The sequence below is a fragment of the Heterocephalus glaber genome, unplaced genomic scaffold, assembly GCF_053883595.1.
Source record: "Heterocephalus glaber isolate CG9 unplaced genomic scaffold, H.glaber_assembly_v1.0 deba00001610, whole genome shotgun sequence".
NCBI lineage: Eukaryota > Metazoa > Chordata > Mammalia > Rodentia > Bathyergidae > Heterocephalus > Heterocephalus glaber.
This window is the reverse complement of record NW_028258381.1, coordinates 39,563,883-39,577,834: the sequence shown is the minus strand read 5'-3', so window position 1 is coordinate 39,577,834 and position 13,952 is coordinate 39,563,883. Positions and strand designations below refer to the sequence as shown.

Below are 13,952 nucleotides of genomic sequence, written 5' to 3'. Positions count from 1 at the left end.
GTGCCAGGTACCAGGCTGGAGATGGAGCAGAGAGCTGAGCTGGCAGACCTCATTCCTGGGGAGGCCTGGGCCAAGCAGAGAAATAGGTAAAACACCAGGTGCATGCTGCACACACATGAAGTTAGGGCAAGCTTGGTAAGCTTTACAAAAAGAGTAGGAAGCAGCTTCAGGTAAGGGCTAAGGAGGTCCTCAGGCAGGCTATGACAGAAGGAGGGAGGCAGAAGAATCCAAACACTCCAGGTAAAGAAGAGAGACAAGGGCCCTAAAGCCAAAGGAGAAAGGCAGCCACCGGAGCAGAGACACAGCGGCACAAGGGGCCCAGGAGTAAATGGCTTGTGATATAGGTATGGATCCCTGCATACATCAGAGGATGTACAAATCCTCAGAGGTGCAGTCAGGCAGTCGTTCCCTCCTGTACAGAATGAGGGCGATCTTTACTCGTGTAGTAAGGCTCTGCACTCTGAGCACGCACAGGAGAAGAGACAGCCCTGCCCATAGCTAATCTGGGCGCGTGGTAACAATGTGCCAACCTCGGTCCAGCAAATCTAGATGGACAAGAACTCAGCGCCTAACACTCAAACCCCAACAAGGGCATTCAAATAACAAAGGCTTCTTTCTGACCCTGCACTATCCAAACTAGTTCTTTAAGACACTAATTCCTCTGGGAAGTTAGCCAGTTGCTCTAAAGAGGAGTCCATGATGAAAAAGGCTTGGAGAGAATGATTTAAACAATCCCAAACACTCTTCTCTAGGACAGGCCTTCCCTGAGTTCATTGTCCCTATCATCCTTGTCAAACTTCAAAAGCTGTGTTTCCCAAACACATGCAGCCAAAGAATGGGTTTTCATGGAACACCTACATATTGTAGGGTCACCATTCAATGCCAAGGAATGTATTAAATAAAGCATATTTCTTTAAAGTACCAAAATAACAAATTTTTCCAATAAATTCCCTCAAGGATATTAATCACCAGACCATAAATTCATGAAACATACCTTACTGGAGCAAATGTTTATACAGTTATAGATGAGTGACAGAACGGAAAGCACACACCATGGCAGTTGTGTCACCATTCTTTCTGCTTTTGGACTTCTCAAAGGAAAAAAATGACAGTAACTGATGTGTAAGATCATTTAAAATTTTTAGTTTAATGAGGAAATACCCACAATAACTAAACAAGGAAGATGCTACAAGATCAAATGTCGAGCAGTTCAGATTTTTTAAAGAAAGGAACCGGATACGGTATATAAAAGAAGGAAGCTGGGCTGTTACCTTGCACCATACACAAAAATTAATTAAGAATGTATCAATGACTTAAAGTAAGAAATAAAGCTATAAAACTCTCAGAGAGGGAACATTTTCAGGATTGTTTTCATGAATGCCCATACTACAAAAAAATTCTCTTTTTTTTTTTGGTACTGGGGATCGAACTCGGGGCCTTGTGGTTGGGAGGCAGGCAGTGGAAACACTGAGCTAAATCCCCGGCCCTTCTCTCTTAAAATAATGCTACTAACCTCAAAAGCACTACCAGTGACTCAGCTTGGTTCTGAAGAACACAGCTAACCAAGGGCTCGTGTTGCTGGCACAACACCACAGGCACAGGGTACTTCAAGACCTGTGTTGCTAAACATAGAAACAGAGCTGGGTGTGGTAGCACATGCTTATAATCAAAGCACTTCAGAAGGTGAGGCAGGAGGATTACCATGAGTTCAAGGCCAGCCTGAACTACACACCCATACCCTGTCTCAAAAAAAAAAAAAAAGAAAAGAAAAGAAAGAAAAAGAAAACAAGATCAACAGAAATGTGAGTCCAGCCATACCCAGCTCAATGGAAATGACTAGATAAACAGCAGCTACAATCATTCCTTGTAGTCCAACAATACTCTCCTCTTAGAGGCCTTTGGATGATTTAGAAAGGATAAAGTCCCCTGAACAAAGCGATGCATTTTATTTTAGGGAAAGAGATCCTTGGTCTCAGAACCCACAAACTATCAGGCGGTTCTCTTCAAGCTGCACTGAAACAGCCTAGATGCCAGTGTCCCCGGAAAAAAGTGCCAGCTCAGAGATCTGAAGGGCATGATTAGGGTTAACAGAAAAGTTGTTTCAGGCAGGCATGCAAAGGCAGGAAGAAAAGACAGCTGAAAGAGGGCTGGCATAGAAGCGAATAGACATTAGAACAAACGCTCATCTATGACAGCACCAGAATCGGGACACAGGATGGAAGGAAAGCGTGTATTTGATTGCTCTGATTAGGCCGCAGTACAACTTCATTTATTTCAACTACTCACATGACTATCTACAGGCACGGAAATTAACTATGTAAGTGCATTACATGCATTTCGAGGCTTAAGGGAAGTACCTTCCAACTCAGAAAATTCATTCGTGTAAAACTTTGTTTTCCGATTACAATCTATTATTAAGTACTACTTAAACAATTTTGGTGATCTAGTCATCAGATGTCGGTAGATATGAACAACGTATGTGAGGTAAAAACCTGTATGGTTTTCATTTATATGAGGTATATATCTATACTCCACATATATGTATGTCTACCTACCTTCCCCTACTTACAGCAGGAAAGTGTATCAAAAACAAAATACCTCTACTATCACAAAGGGTTAAATACTCAAAAGCCAGGAATCCCAATCATTAAAAAAAAAAAAGCACATTTGGCATGAGGTATGATTAAATTGTTAAGTGATTATTATCAAACTATTTACCAAAAGCAAAATGGAATGAAAAAGAAAGCTAACAAAATTCTGCATTTGCTTACATTTCAATTTTAAACATATTATATACCTAAAATGTACCAATAAAAAATTTAAGAAAAATAAAAAGCCAAAGAAAGAAAAAAAAAATTTAAACATTGTTAAATAGATTTATCTGCATAATCATTTCTCTGATAATTCTCAAACTCAAAGGATTTCTGATGTTCTTGCTCAAGGTTCTATAGAAGGAGGCATACTCCTCTATTTCATAAAGAAGTGCAAACTGGCAAAATCTCTTCAGAGAGCAATTTGACAATGCAAATGAAAGATTAAAATGCACATAAGCACTCTGATTCAGAGTTCCACCTCTAGAAACTTATACTATAAATAAAGAGACATAAAACTACAAGTTTTAAATTGCACCACTGGTTATAATGGCAAAAGACTGGAAATAATCTAAATGTTCACTTGTGGAAGAATGGTTAAGTTATGTCAAGCTCAATTAATGAAGTATTATGTACCCAAATAACACAAGAAAAACTCTGTAAATCATTTGATGTGATAAGGCATTAACAGAAAAAGCAAGAACTACAACCATATTACGGGAAAAACAGAAGAATATCCACCTGTCCTGTAACAGTGTAAAGTGCCCCGAGAAGGACACACAGGACCCTGCCAAGACTGGCTGCCTTCAGGGGAGGTAGTGGACAGGAGGAAGGCAGGGATGGGAAGAAGACATTCTGAGGTCTTGCATTTTAAGCCATGTGAATGCATTATTTATTTTAAAAACAATGTACAACAGTGCACAGTAGCACACGGCTCTAATCCCAGTACTCCAGGAGGCTGAGGTAGGAGGATCCCAAGTTTGAGCCCAGCCAGGGCAACTTAGCAACTTAGCAGACTCAAAATAAAAAGGCTGGGGGGTAGGGGTATCTCAGTGTGAAGATCCTAGGTTCAATCCCCAATACAGAAAGGAAGAGGGGAGGGGAGGGGAGGGGAGGAAAGGAAGAGAGAGAGAGAGGGAGGGAGAAAGAAAGAGTAATTTCTCAAATTTATTACACATTCTGTTTAATCTCATTTGGCTTACCATCATCTGATCACAAAACTTGTCATTAAAGGAATTTGGGAAAAGCCTTGTAACAGAAGTCAGACGATTCACAACATTCAATGTCAAGCTTCGGTAATCTCCCAGCATCATCAGCAAAGGCCTCATGTGTGTATGAATTTGGTCTACTTCAATAGTAGCACCTTCTAAAAACTATTTTAAAAAGAAGTTAAAAAAAATAGTCAACAGAAAACACTTTATACTTTACACTTCAACTCACAGTCAACTCTAGCAGCAAGTGTTTGTTTTCCCCTGGGAAAAAATACCTGTCTTTCAGAAACCAGGGATGAAATGAGGGGTCAGCATTACTGCTGAATATTTTAAAAGATCCAGTATGATTACAAAGCAGACAGACTTATTAGAATACAGGGTGTATGCCCACACAAACAGCTGTCTTTCACAGACACACTCACCTTTCTCATACAGGCTTCCCCAGCCTCCTGGAGCTCACTGTTGGTGGAATTGAGGGCCTTGAAGAGTGCAGCAATGATTTTCTCCCTGGACTGAGGAAGGTAATTGCAGGCAGCAAGTGCATCTTCAGGGAGAGAATCGGTACAATTTCATTATTTACTTGAAAAATATTTGAACAGTTTTCTTCTCTAAAAGATGCTACCAATAGGAACTACTACTCTCTCCTGCTAGCTGGCCTCAAGAACGAAAAAAGAAGGCATGGTCCTCCAACCACATGCTCAGTACTGTCCAGGAGTGAGGTCAATGTTCTGCCTGAAGTGCCACGCTGAATCTCCAGATGCCCCTGACTCCAAGACATCCCCATGGGGTTAGCGCGAGGCTGGCCTGGGAAGTCACAGCTGAACTAGAGGGCATGGGCTCTGAACTTCCAGTTATAGGTGACTGAGGGGTCAGACACGCATGGCTCCCCACTGCGCAGTCTCTCCACGACGCATGGGTCCAACTCTGTCCAAGCCTGGCGTTTAAAGGCTTTACGTCTTAGAAAATGGGAATGTTCTTAGGAAAGGGGGCATGCCTCTAGCAAGAGTCATACTCATATGTGCTAACAGAAATGAGGTCACAAGAGAGGCATCCAAAGACAACAGTTACAACAGAACTGGGAGCTGCTGAACAGTCCCCCTGCACACCACACCCCACTCCCTTTGGCTTGTCCTGTCTCGAGCACTCTGTCCCCATCTCCATGTTTCGGTATCACAGTCTGGCATTTGGCTCTTCTACCTAATTCAAGAGGGGTCTGACAACATTTTAACGAGTACAAAAAAGCCAAACAATCACTTAGGTATGGCGTGTGCTTGTAATCCTAGCACTAGGGAGGCTGAGGTAGGAGAATCACTCCAAGTTCGAGGCTAGCCTGGGCTACCTAGGGAATTCAAGGTCAGCCTGAACAACATAGTGAGACTCTGTCTCAAAAACCAAATAAACAACCAACAACAAAGAATCAGCTTCAAAATATTCATATAGTTATTTATTCACTTTAAAAAAAAAAAAAGACTTGCCAGGGATTTAGCTCAGTGGTGCTGTGCCTGCCTTGCAGTACAAGGTCCTGAGTTCGATCCCCAGTACCAGAAAAAAAAAAAATGGAAACATAATATCAATACCAAAAAAGAAAAACCGTTTCAACATACAGTGGCCATTTAATATTGACCTAGTATATTTCCCTAAATTGTGCACTTTTTGTGCTAAACAATGAACATGAATTTCTGAGTGAAAACTTAAAAGAGATTATAGAATTCTCATATGCTTCTGAGTCATGAACTATAAAGACCACCAAGAACTTTATTACATGCTCAGATTCTGATGAAAACTGCACTATATGGACAGTATGACAATTCTTGTAAACTAGAAAATGTGATTCCTAAGAGAATTATGAAGTATTTTTTACAGAGTAAAATCCATAGTTTAGAATACAAAATTATCTAAATCCTAATAATGCATTCAATCTTATAACATCTCATGACATAATCTGATAAACAACTTTTGGTGTAGGTTTTGTTTTGTTTTGTTTTGTTTTGTTTTTTTGGTATCGGAGATGGAACTCAAGACCTTGCACTGAACTAAATCCCCAGCCCAAAAATCCCTGTTTTAAAAAGCAAAACCTGGGCGGGGGATTTAGCTCAGTGGTCCCGCTGCCTGCCTCGCCTGCCTCTCCAGCACAAGGTCCTGAGTTTGATCTGGTACCAAAAACAAATAAACAAACAACAAAACAACAGGGTTTTGCTATGTAGCCCCCAGGCTGGTCTCGAATCTATGACCCCTACCTCAGCCTCCCAAGTGATGGGATTAGAAGGCAAGTGCCACCACACCTGGCTACAAACATAATTTTTTGATCCCACATTTAAAACACCAAAAAAATCAGACAATAACAACAAAAGTCACTGTCTCATGTCCCTTTTATACCCTATAACTTACTTAGTGCTGCAATCCGTAAAGGCACAAGTGATGGAAGGCTTTTATAACAGGGCAGTTTGGTTAAAGCCGAATCCTCAGCCTCGCATAAATTCAACAGCTAGAAAAGATAAAATAAGGTGAGCCCACTCCTGGGAAGACACAGCAACCTTGCAAGTAACAACACAGCAATCTGCCATACACGTGGCAATATGATTAACTATGGACAAATGAAACGCAGGTTCTAAAAAATATCAAAATATGACTAAACTTTATTTAATGCAAAACTTAACCTCATTAGTCAACACAGTCTTAGACACACTGCGCAGGCTCCAGAACCACTGAACTAAATCCCTGGCCCTTAGACACAATCTCATTCACTCTGATACCATGTTTTTTCCTCAAAACAGAGGATCCTTTTATTTAACTGCAAATTCTATGAGGGCAGGTCTGTCTCCCTATTGTCTAGAGCTGCTTCCCCAAGGCCCTGGGCAAGGATTCAAGAAACACAAGGACCATAATGGAAATATTTGAGTGGTCGTATTTTTTTCTTTTCCAGTACAGGAAAGCATTTGAGGCTGAATGCCCCTGGAAATTCCTGTCACTATCCTTCCAGATGTCCTAATGTACAGGTACTCACATATCTTTATTTTTTTTTAATGCAACACCATTTTTATTTTTGAGATACAATGAAATCAGTCAAACATTAAATAATTTGATTTACCAGGTGTGGTGGTGCACGCCTATAATCCCAGCACTTAGGAGGCTGAGGCAGGAGGATCACCCTGAGTTTGAGGCCAGCCTGGGTTACATAGCAAGATAAAGGCCAGCATGAGCTATATAGTGAGACCCTGTCTCAAAAAATAATTTTTTTAAACAAATAATTTAGGGCCAGGGATTTAGCTCAGTGGTGCCACCGCCTGCCTCGCAAGTGCAAGGACCCAAGTTCGATCCCCGGTACCAAAAAAAAAAAATGATCTAAACAAATAATTTAATTCCAAAGTATCACTTATGCACACAAACTCCTTGTAACAGCATGACCCTTTTACTTGAAAAACAAAGGACAAAATACTATACTTATTTAATATTGCCCATTACACTGATAGACTTTTAAATGCTTTGTTTTCTAAAATTATTGTTTAAAAAAAAATTTGAAGAGTGAACCAAAACAGTGCCGCCTAAGTCATATCTTGTCATCAGACATCACTGACCTTACAATTCAACTAAGATTGAAGGTTGAAATGAGCTTCATCCCAAAGTGCTAAGAGCATTAAAGAAAAAGACAAAATTCTACTTAAATATAATAAAATCATACTTCCATGGGTATCGTTTAAAAATGAGAAACAGTAAAGAGCACAATTTTTTTACTTTTATCCACAACACCTCCTAACAAATGTCAACTTTGTGAAACTTTTGTTTCCTTCTGTAGATAACATCTTTCCTCTTAAATAACTTGAGGCTTTGTCATGAAAAGCCTTATTCATGATTTTTGGGGAAATATTTTTAAGATAAGTAATAAGCATCTCCCACTGTTTGGAACACCAATTCTTAAGATAAAGGTAGTTTTCTATTTAGTTCTCTTTTATGTAAAGCTAACTATGGTTTTTTGTGTGACTGACTATATATTAGCCATACTCGAAAGCGCAAGGTCCCAAGTTCGATCCCCAGTACCAAACAAACAAACAAACAAATGCCAATCAGAAGTCTAGTGTGCAAAAATACACTTATATTTTACCCAAAGTCACTCCCACAAATGATGAGTATTTTAAGAGTAGAAAAATTTACTGAGAGAAAGCAAGCTTCAGTCTAAGAGAGACAGAAGGGGGACCCAAAAGTGGGTTGCTCCAATAAGAGTATTTTAAAAAGAAACAATATGTTGAAAAATGGAAGGAACAATTTGAGCTCTGGCCTAGCAAAAAGCCTAGGTGAAGATCAAATGACTTTCACAGTTTTATTACTCTTCAATTTAGTAGTGCTAATCTGACACTGAAGTCTAGTTAGATCATCATTTCATTCTCTGTTTTACACAAAATGTTCTAGGAGAAAAGTTTTAATAAAAACACTATATAAAATATTACTTATATAGCTTATAGCTCTTTGCATTAAAGATGTTCTGTTATACTGAACAATGAAGTAATCCTATTAACCCAGAATGCAATTTATTTCATTAAGCAACTGTCATGTCTACTACTAAGTACTGCCAAAGTTCAGTGAAAAGGCAAGTTAAACAAGTTACAGCTTCCTCGCTCCACTAGGCTCCCAGTTGATATATTTTTTTACCTACATCCCAAATGATGAGTTTTAGATTTTTATATTCTACAGTTTCCACATTAAAACCAATTGTTGGAATGGGCTGCGTGAATTCATCCTGTTTTAATTTAAACAAAATACTTTTTCCAGCACCATCTAATCCCAATGTAACAACTCGAATTTCCATTTTGGATCCAATGTGAACTCTACTGTCCTTTGTAAAAGTGATGGGGCTATATAATATGATCTGCAACTTCTGTAAACTGTTGTTGCTGTTTCTGCAATGTTTCAAATAATCTTGTAATTTCCCGTTTTGCCAAGACAACTCTACAATCATCCTGCTGCAAAGTTTTTTCACAATAAAGGCAGGTAGTTGAAACTTGGGACAACAAAACAGTCGTATCTTCTTGTTGCTGCCTGAACCAAATCAGTTTTTCATGAACATGAGCATCAACAACACTTAGAGCCATTTCTTCTCAGTAGAATTTCATGTAGATCAGAAAAATTAGCTCGGACACATGATCATGCATTCTCTGCGGTACCTGGTACCTCCATCTCAGTAAATGGTAACTCCATCATGTTCTGTGTAAGCCATTCCAATTCCATCTTCTACTATTTGCTCTCCTCCTTCAGTGTCCTGAACAATTCAACTCATCTTCTAGAATAATGTGAGATTTCCTCAGTGAAGGTTTGTATGCAGTGAGCCATATCTAAAACTGATGCTTGGATCTGGTTAGCTTCTCATGCCAATACTGAATGCTCATGGCCTTGATGTTTTCCATATTCTTTGCAGGCACAGCATATGAGTGGGCAAACCTGACAACTTTCTTCCAAGCAAACAAATTCAATGGCATGTATTTAGCGCTGGAAGCACATGAGGTTTATCAGCTAGAGGCACTCACCTATGCTTTGCTAATGTCTTTGCAGAGTGAGTAACCTGAGAACACTGAGCACAAGTGAGATGCACACACAGTGCAATATACAGATGCAACACAAGCTTTGTCTTCATCACAATGAATGACACTCTCTCTAGATATGCCAATGCCTTCTTCTGCAGCTCCATATTCACCAATATGTCCATTCTGCAGTCATTCTAAAAGCTCCAATAAAAATTTTTTTTCAAACCCAACACACCTGAATCTCCTAGGTCTGTTACTTGTCAATCAAATGGGTGATGTACTGCTCTTCCATGAAGAGGTAATCGAGGGAGATAGTCATGACAGACCATGTGGCCAAAGCAGAAGGCAAGCAACTTGGTCTCCTTGCAAAGAAAAGACGCCTTCACAGACTCCACGTTCCAGGACCTGATGTGTTGAGTTGGTGTTGCACGAAATCAAAGAACAAATTCCAAGGAATGATGGAGGTTAAGAGTGGGAAAGATTTAGTGAGAGAAAGGATCACTCAAGAGGGGTACACTGGTGCACAAGGGAAAGAGGCACAAACAACTGAGAATGAGGAACAGGGATGGGAAATAAGAATAGCTCTTGAGAGACAGGGGGGGTCCCAAATGGGTTGCTCACCTGTATATCTTTTTTTTTTTTTGGTACCGGGGATTGAACTCGGGACCTTGCACTTGGGAGGCAGGCGCCGGAACCACTGAGCTAAATCCCCGGCCCTCGCCTGTATATCTAATATCTAAAATATAATATGTCATTCTGCCACTATTTTCCCCTTTACTTACATCTCAGACAACTAGAACAGATTTTTACTTTTTTTTTTCACTTAAAGATTCCTACCTAGTGAAAGATTTAAAATAGTAGAACATAATATAAAAGTAGAAAATATATAGTAAAAAGTACTTCCAACCACCCAACCCCCTCAACTCCCCAGAAGGAACCACTGTTATCACATCCTTGTAAGATGTTCAACAATACTGTCCTTGTATGTGTGTGTGTGCGTGTGTGCATGTGCATGCGTGTGCGTGTAGGAATAGCTGTATGTATCCCAAACACACCCACACACCAGGATCTCCTGAGATATCTTCAGACAGTAGATTCCCAGGTCTCACCTTATGTCTACTGAACCCGAATCTCTAGGAAAGGACTTAAGGTGTCTATCTTTCCAAGAGACCCTTGCATGTTCTGGTGCTGCCAGAACACTAATGAACATCTGCAGAACAAGTTTCATCCCCTCCATAGCACAAGTTTCTGGTCCTAGGTTTAGGGACAGCTGTCTGTGCAGGTTATAACATATCTGACTCCAGAATAGCAAGGGAAGCTGTTCTCCCACTTCCCAGAGGCCCCAGACCTTCTGTCAAGTCAAGGGCAAGGGTAACTTGTCAGATGATCATATGTTGAAGCAAAACTGAAGGACTTCAAAAGAAAAAAAAATTCAAGAGGTAAATTTTATAGTTGGAAATTCAGACTTAATATAAACCAAAAAGAATTTACTCCTTGGGTCCGGGGATTTTAGCTCAGTGGTTCCGCTGTCTGCCTTGCAAGCACAAGGTCTCAAGTTTGATCCCAGTACCAAAAAAAAAAGAAAACAGAATTTACTTCCTTAGGAATTTGGCCTCAGTTTACTCCACCAGTCTTTGCAAAAATATCATTGAGATCCTTAAAAATTCCAAATCAGGACTATCAGTTCATTATTAAATTCTAAGAATTAATGCTTACCATCTGACTACACCAGCAGTTTAATTTCTGCTCATCAATGTGCAGTATACCTCACACTGGCATGTCTGCAGTGACACGTGTTTAGAAGATATCAAGTGCCAGTGCCCATGTTTGGGTCAAGAGGCAAATCAAACGCACTCAAGAAGACAACAGCATGGCTGGAGAGCAGTGTTTGGCAAGCATGCTCGGAAATAAGCACTCCTGCTTATAGCCTTTGCTCTGCAGTTCACTTGCTCTGCGGTCTCGGCTAAGAAACAAACCCTCAGGCTTAGCAGCCATGTCTTCAAAATGGGAAGAAACAGCATCTATACCTCACAGTGTACTATCAAAGCTAAGCAAGGTCGCTCGTGATCTCTCACCAGTGCACAGCATACTGAATGATTAATGAAGTTCAACAGCTTGGCACTTGCTCTGGGCAGCCTTACTCTGGGTGCCAGCTGGTAAGTGGTTAAAAATGAGAGGCAATCGTTTCTCAGCCTTTTGGCTAAGATCAGGTGTAAAAATGAGAGGCATAGTCTTACTGTATCTCTAAAACACAACTTTAAAGGCCCTAAGTTAGAGCATAGTTCCCAGTAGACCTAACAGAGTCCTGAGAACTCTGAAAACTGCAGCATTTTGCTGAACATCTATGGGCACCAGGCCTCCCTCCTACCTGATCCCAGATACAAGATACCTGCTCAGAGTGTTGGACCAGGCTAACACCGGTTACCTGTGCCACTGTCTGAGCCTTGTGTGAACTCTGCCCAACCAGTCTTCATGTACAAAGACAGACTAGCAGACACACCACTATCCCCTACCTCTGTGTAGAACACCTTATGCTCTACCACGTTAAGATCCATTGTGAAGAGCCGGGGTTGCAGTGTGGTACAGAATGTGTTCCCTTCCATCAGGCCGATCTGGGCATTGGCAGGCTGATGTCGAAGCAAGTGCTTCTTGGGTGGGACCATATCCTGGAGGACCTGGGAAAAGCCAAGGAAGGACACCACTCACCAGCTGCCCCTTGAACAGCAAACGCTCCCTGTGGCAATATTCCACAATGACTACTCTGGAAACTGTGAGATGCACAGTTATTACAGAAGTTCTTCAATGAGGCAGGCGGGACATGTTTCATATGCTAGAACTGAGTTGTGGACAAGCCTGTCTGAAACCATTAGTTCCTAAGACTCCACAGTGACCTCTATTCATTAAAACAAAACAAAAACAAGCAAAAAAAAACAAAACAAAACCAGAGTTCTGTATAGTGCTATAAAGACTTAGGAGACCAGCCTTCTATTCTCTTGGCACTAATAATTAGTGAGACAGCCATAAATATAAACACACTGCAAACTGCATATATGAAACCAAAATAACATGTACAAACACAGAAATCTGACATAAACAGTATTTACAACTCAATTTGCAAACATACAAATCATCCTGGCTCCAGGGCCGGAAGTCTCACCTCTTTATGGGGTTCCATTATCACTGTCACACTCTTTCCAGTGACCTGGGCCAATACCTGCAGTGAATGCATGGCCTGTTTCCTCACAGTGGAGTTTGGAGAGGTGACCTCCCGAACTAAATCATGGGTTACATGGTGAAAAGACTTCTCCTGAGCTGCCACAATCTCTTCAGCTCGTTCCTCGTCCTTTAAAGGCGTGGCACACCTCATAAGGAGCTGCTCCAGGGTGGTCTTTGCCATGGCAACTGCCCCATTGGAAACCTGCAGATCAAGGAGGCCTTAGAAGGAAAAGGAAGGTGATGGTGTCCACTACACCCATCTGTCTGCCCGAAACACAGCCCCTTACACGAGATGCTTAAACAAGAAAGACTATTTTACTTTACGGCATCCACTTAGCACTTAGTACCTAATCACGCCCCTGTAGGCAATTCCAGACTGTCATCCAGAAAACATGACCTAGAAATGACCCTGGCATTATCAAACAGTTAAGCTGCCGATACTCACCTTATTCTCTCAGTACCCGCTAGATCTGCAAATGGTTTCGCAAAAATGGAACACCTGGGGAAACTTGTGGTACAGGAGAAGCAGCACTCCCCCACTTGACATGCAACTGGGGCTGTGACTGCTCGCTCCAGAGCAAGCAAACTGGTACTCAGATACCCAGAAACAGCCCATCAGGGAGGGGGCTGGAGCTGCCCACATATTAGAGACACTGTAAGGAAACTGACCATCAACTTTCTTACTGGGAGGGCACCCTGCAGAGCTGCCTCGGACAGACCACTCTCCAGGACCAGCTACTGAAAACCCACATGCTTATTCAGCCTCAGAGCCACCCACCACCTACCTCTCCAGTTAAGTCCATCATGACAAAGAGGAGTGCTTTGAGGAATGTCTGCTGGTTCTGAAGAACCCATGTGAGAGGCAGCCGCTCCATGAGAAACTTAATGGACACCACACCTCCCAGCTTCGCATACCAGGCCTGCTCATAACAGCAGGCACATAAGCGCTCCACAATGTAAGAAAAGAGGGGAAGCTGGCAGGCCTGGAGAGAGAAACAAACAAGCCTTAAGGTACCAAAACCCCTCAAACGACCAATTTCTAAAACAACTACCCTCAGGCGCAAACACCCCAATATCAGAAGACATTCCTCATTCTTCCTTACCCTCTCCTTTGAGCCCAAGATGATGCTTGCAACATCAAATATCACAGCCAAGGCCACTTCCCCAATCTTGCAAAGTTCCTTTTCTTCATAGGCCATACAGATAGCTATTGCATCAATAAGAACCAAGGGATCCATTCCTTTGGACCCATTCTCTTCACTATGAAACATGGTGGTGCTGGGCTGGCTGCCTACCTGGTAGCAAGGCAATAAGAAAGGACCTGGAAGGAGAAGACAGCAGATACATGAACAAGTGGAGTTCATTCCCATAGCCATTCCTGAACCTCTAACTACAAAAGTACCTCATTTTCCCCTTGAAGT

General features: G+C 41.4%; 1 protein-coding gene and 1 pseudogene across 11 annotated transcripts in view; both read right to left on the bottom strand.

The window, feature by feature from the left end:
* Positions 1-13,952, bottom strand: part of Trrap (transformation/transcription domain associated protein) — a 122,600-nt gene that overhangs the window by 65,660 nt on the left and 42,988 nt on the right. For all 11 annotated transcript variants that reach the window (XM_013070634.3, XM_013070636.3, XM_013070635.3 and 8 more), the window contains exons 24-30: positions 13,635-13,852; positions 13,317-13,514; positions 12,473-12,733; positions 11,829-11,990; positions 6,191-6,287; positions 4,225-4,346; positions 3,794-3,964 (exon numbers count right to left, since the gene is read on the bottom strand). In XM_013070634.3, the coding sequence (XP_012926088.1) occupies positions 3,794-3,964; positions 4,225-4,346; positions 6,191-6,287; positions 11,829-11,990; positions 12,473-12,733; positions 13,317-13,514; positions 13,635-13,852 (1,229 nt within the window). The remainder of the gene's footprint in view (positions 1-3,793; positions 3,965-4,224; positions 4,347-6,190; positions 6,288-11,828; positions 11,991-12,472; positions 12,734-13,316; positions 13,515-13,634; positions 13,853-13,952) is intronic.
* LOC106008981 (E3 ubiquitin-protein ligase TRIM23 pseudogene) lies at positions 6,294-9,780 on the bottom strand (annotated as a pseudogene).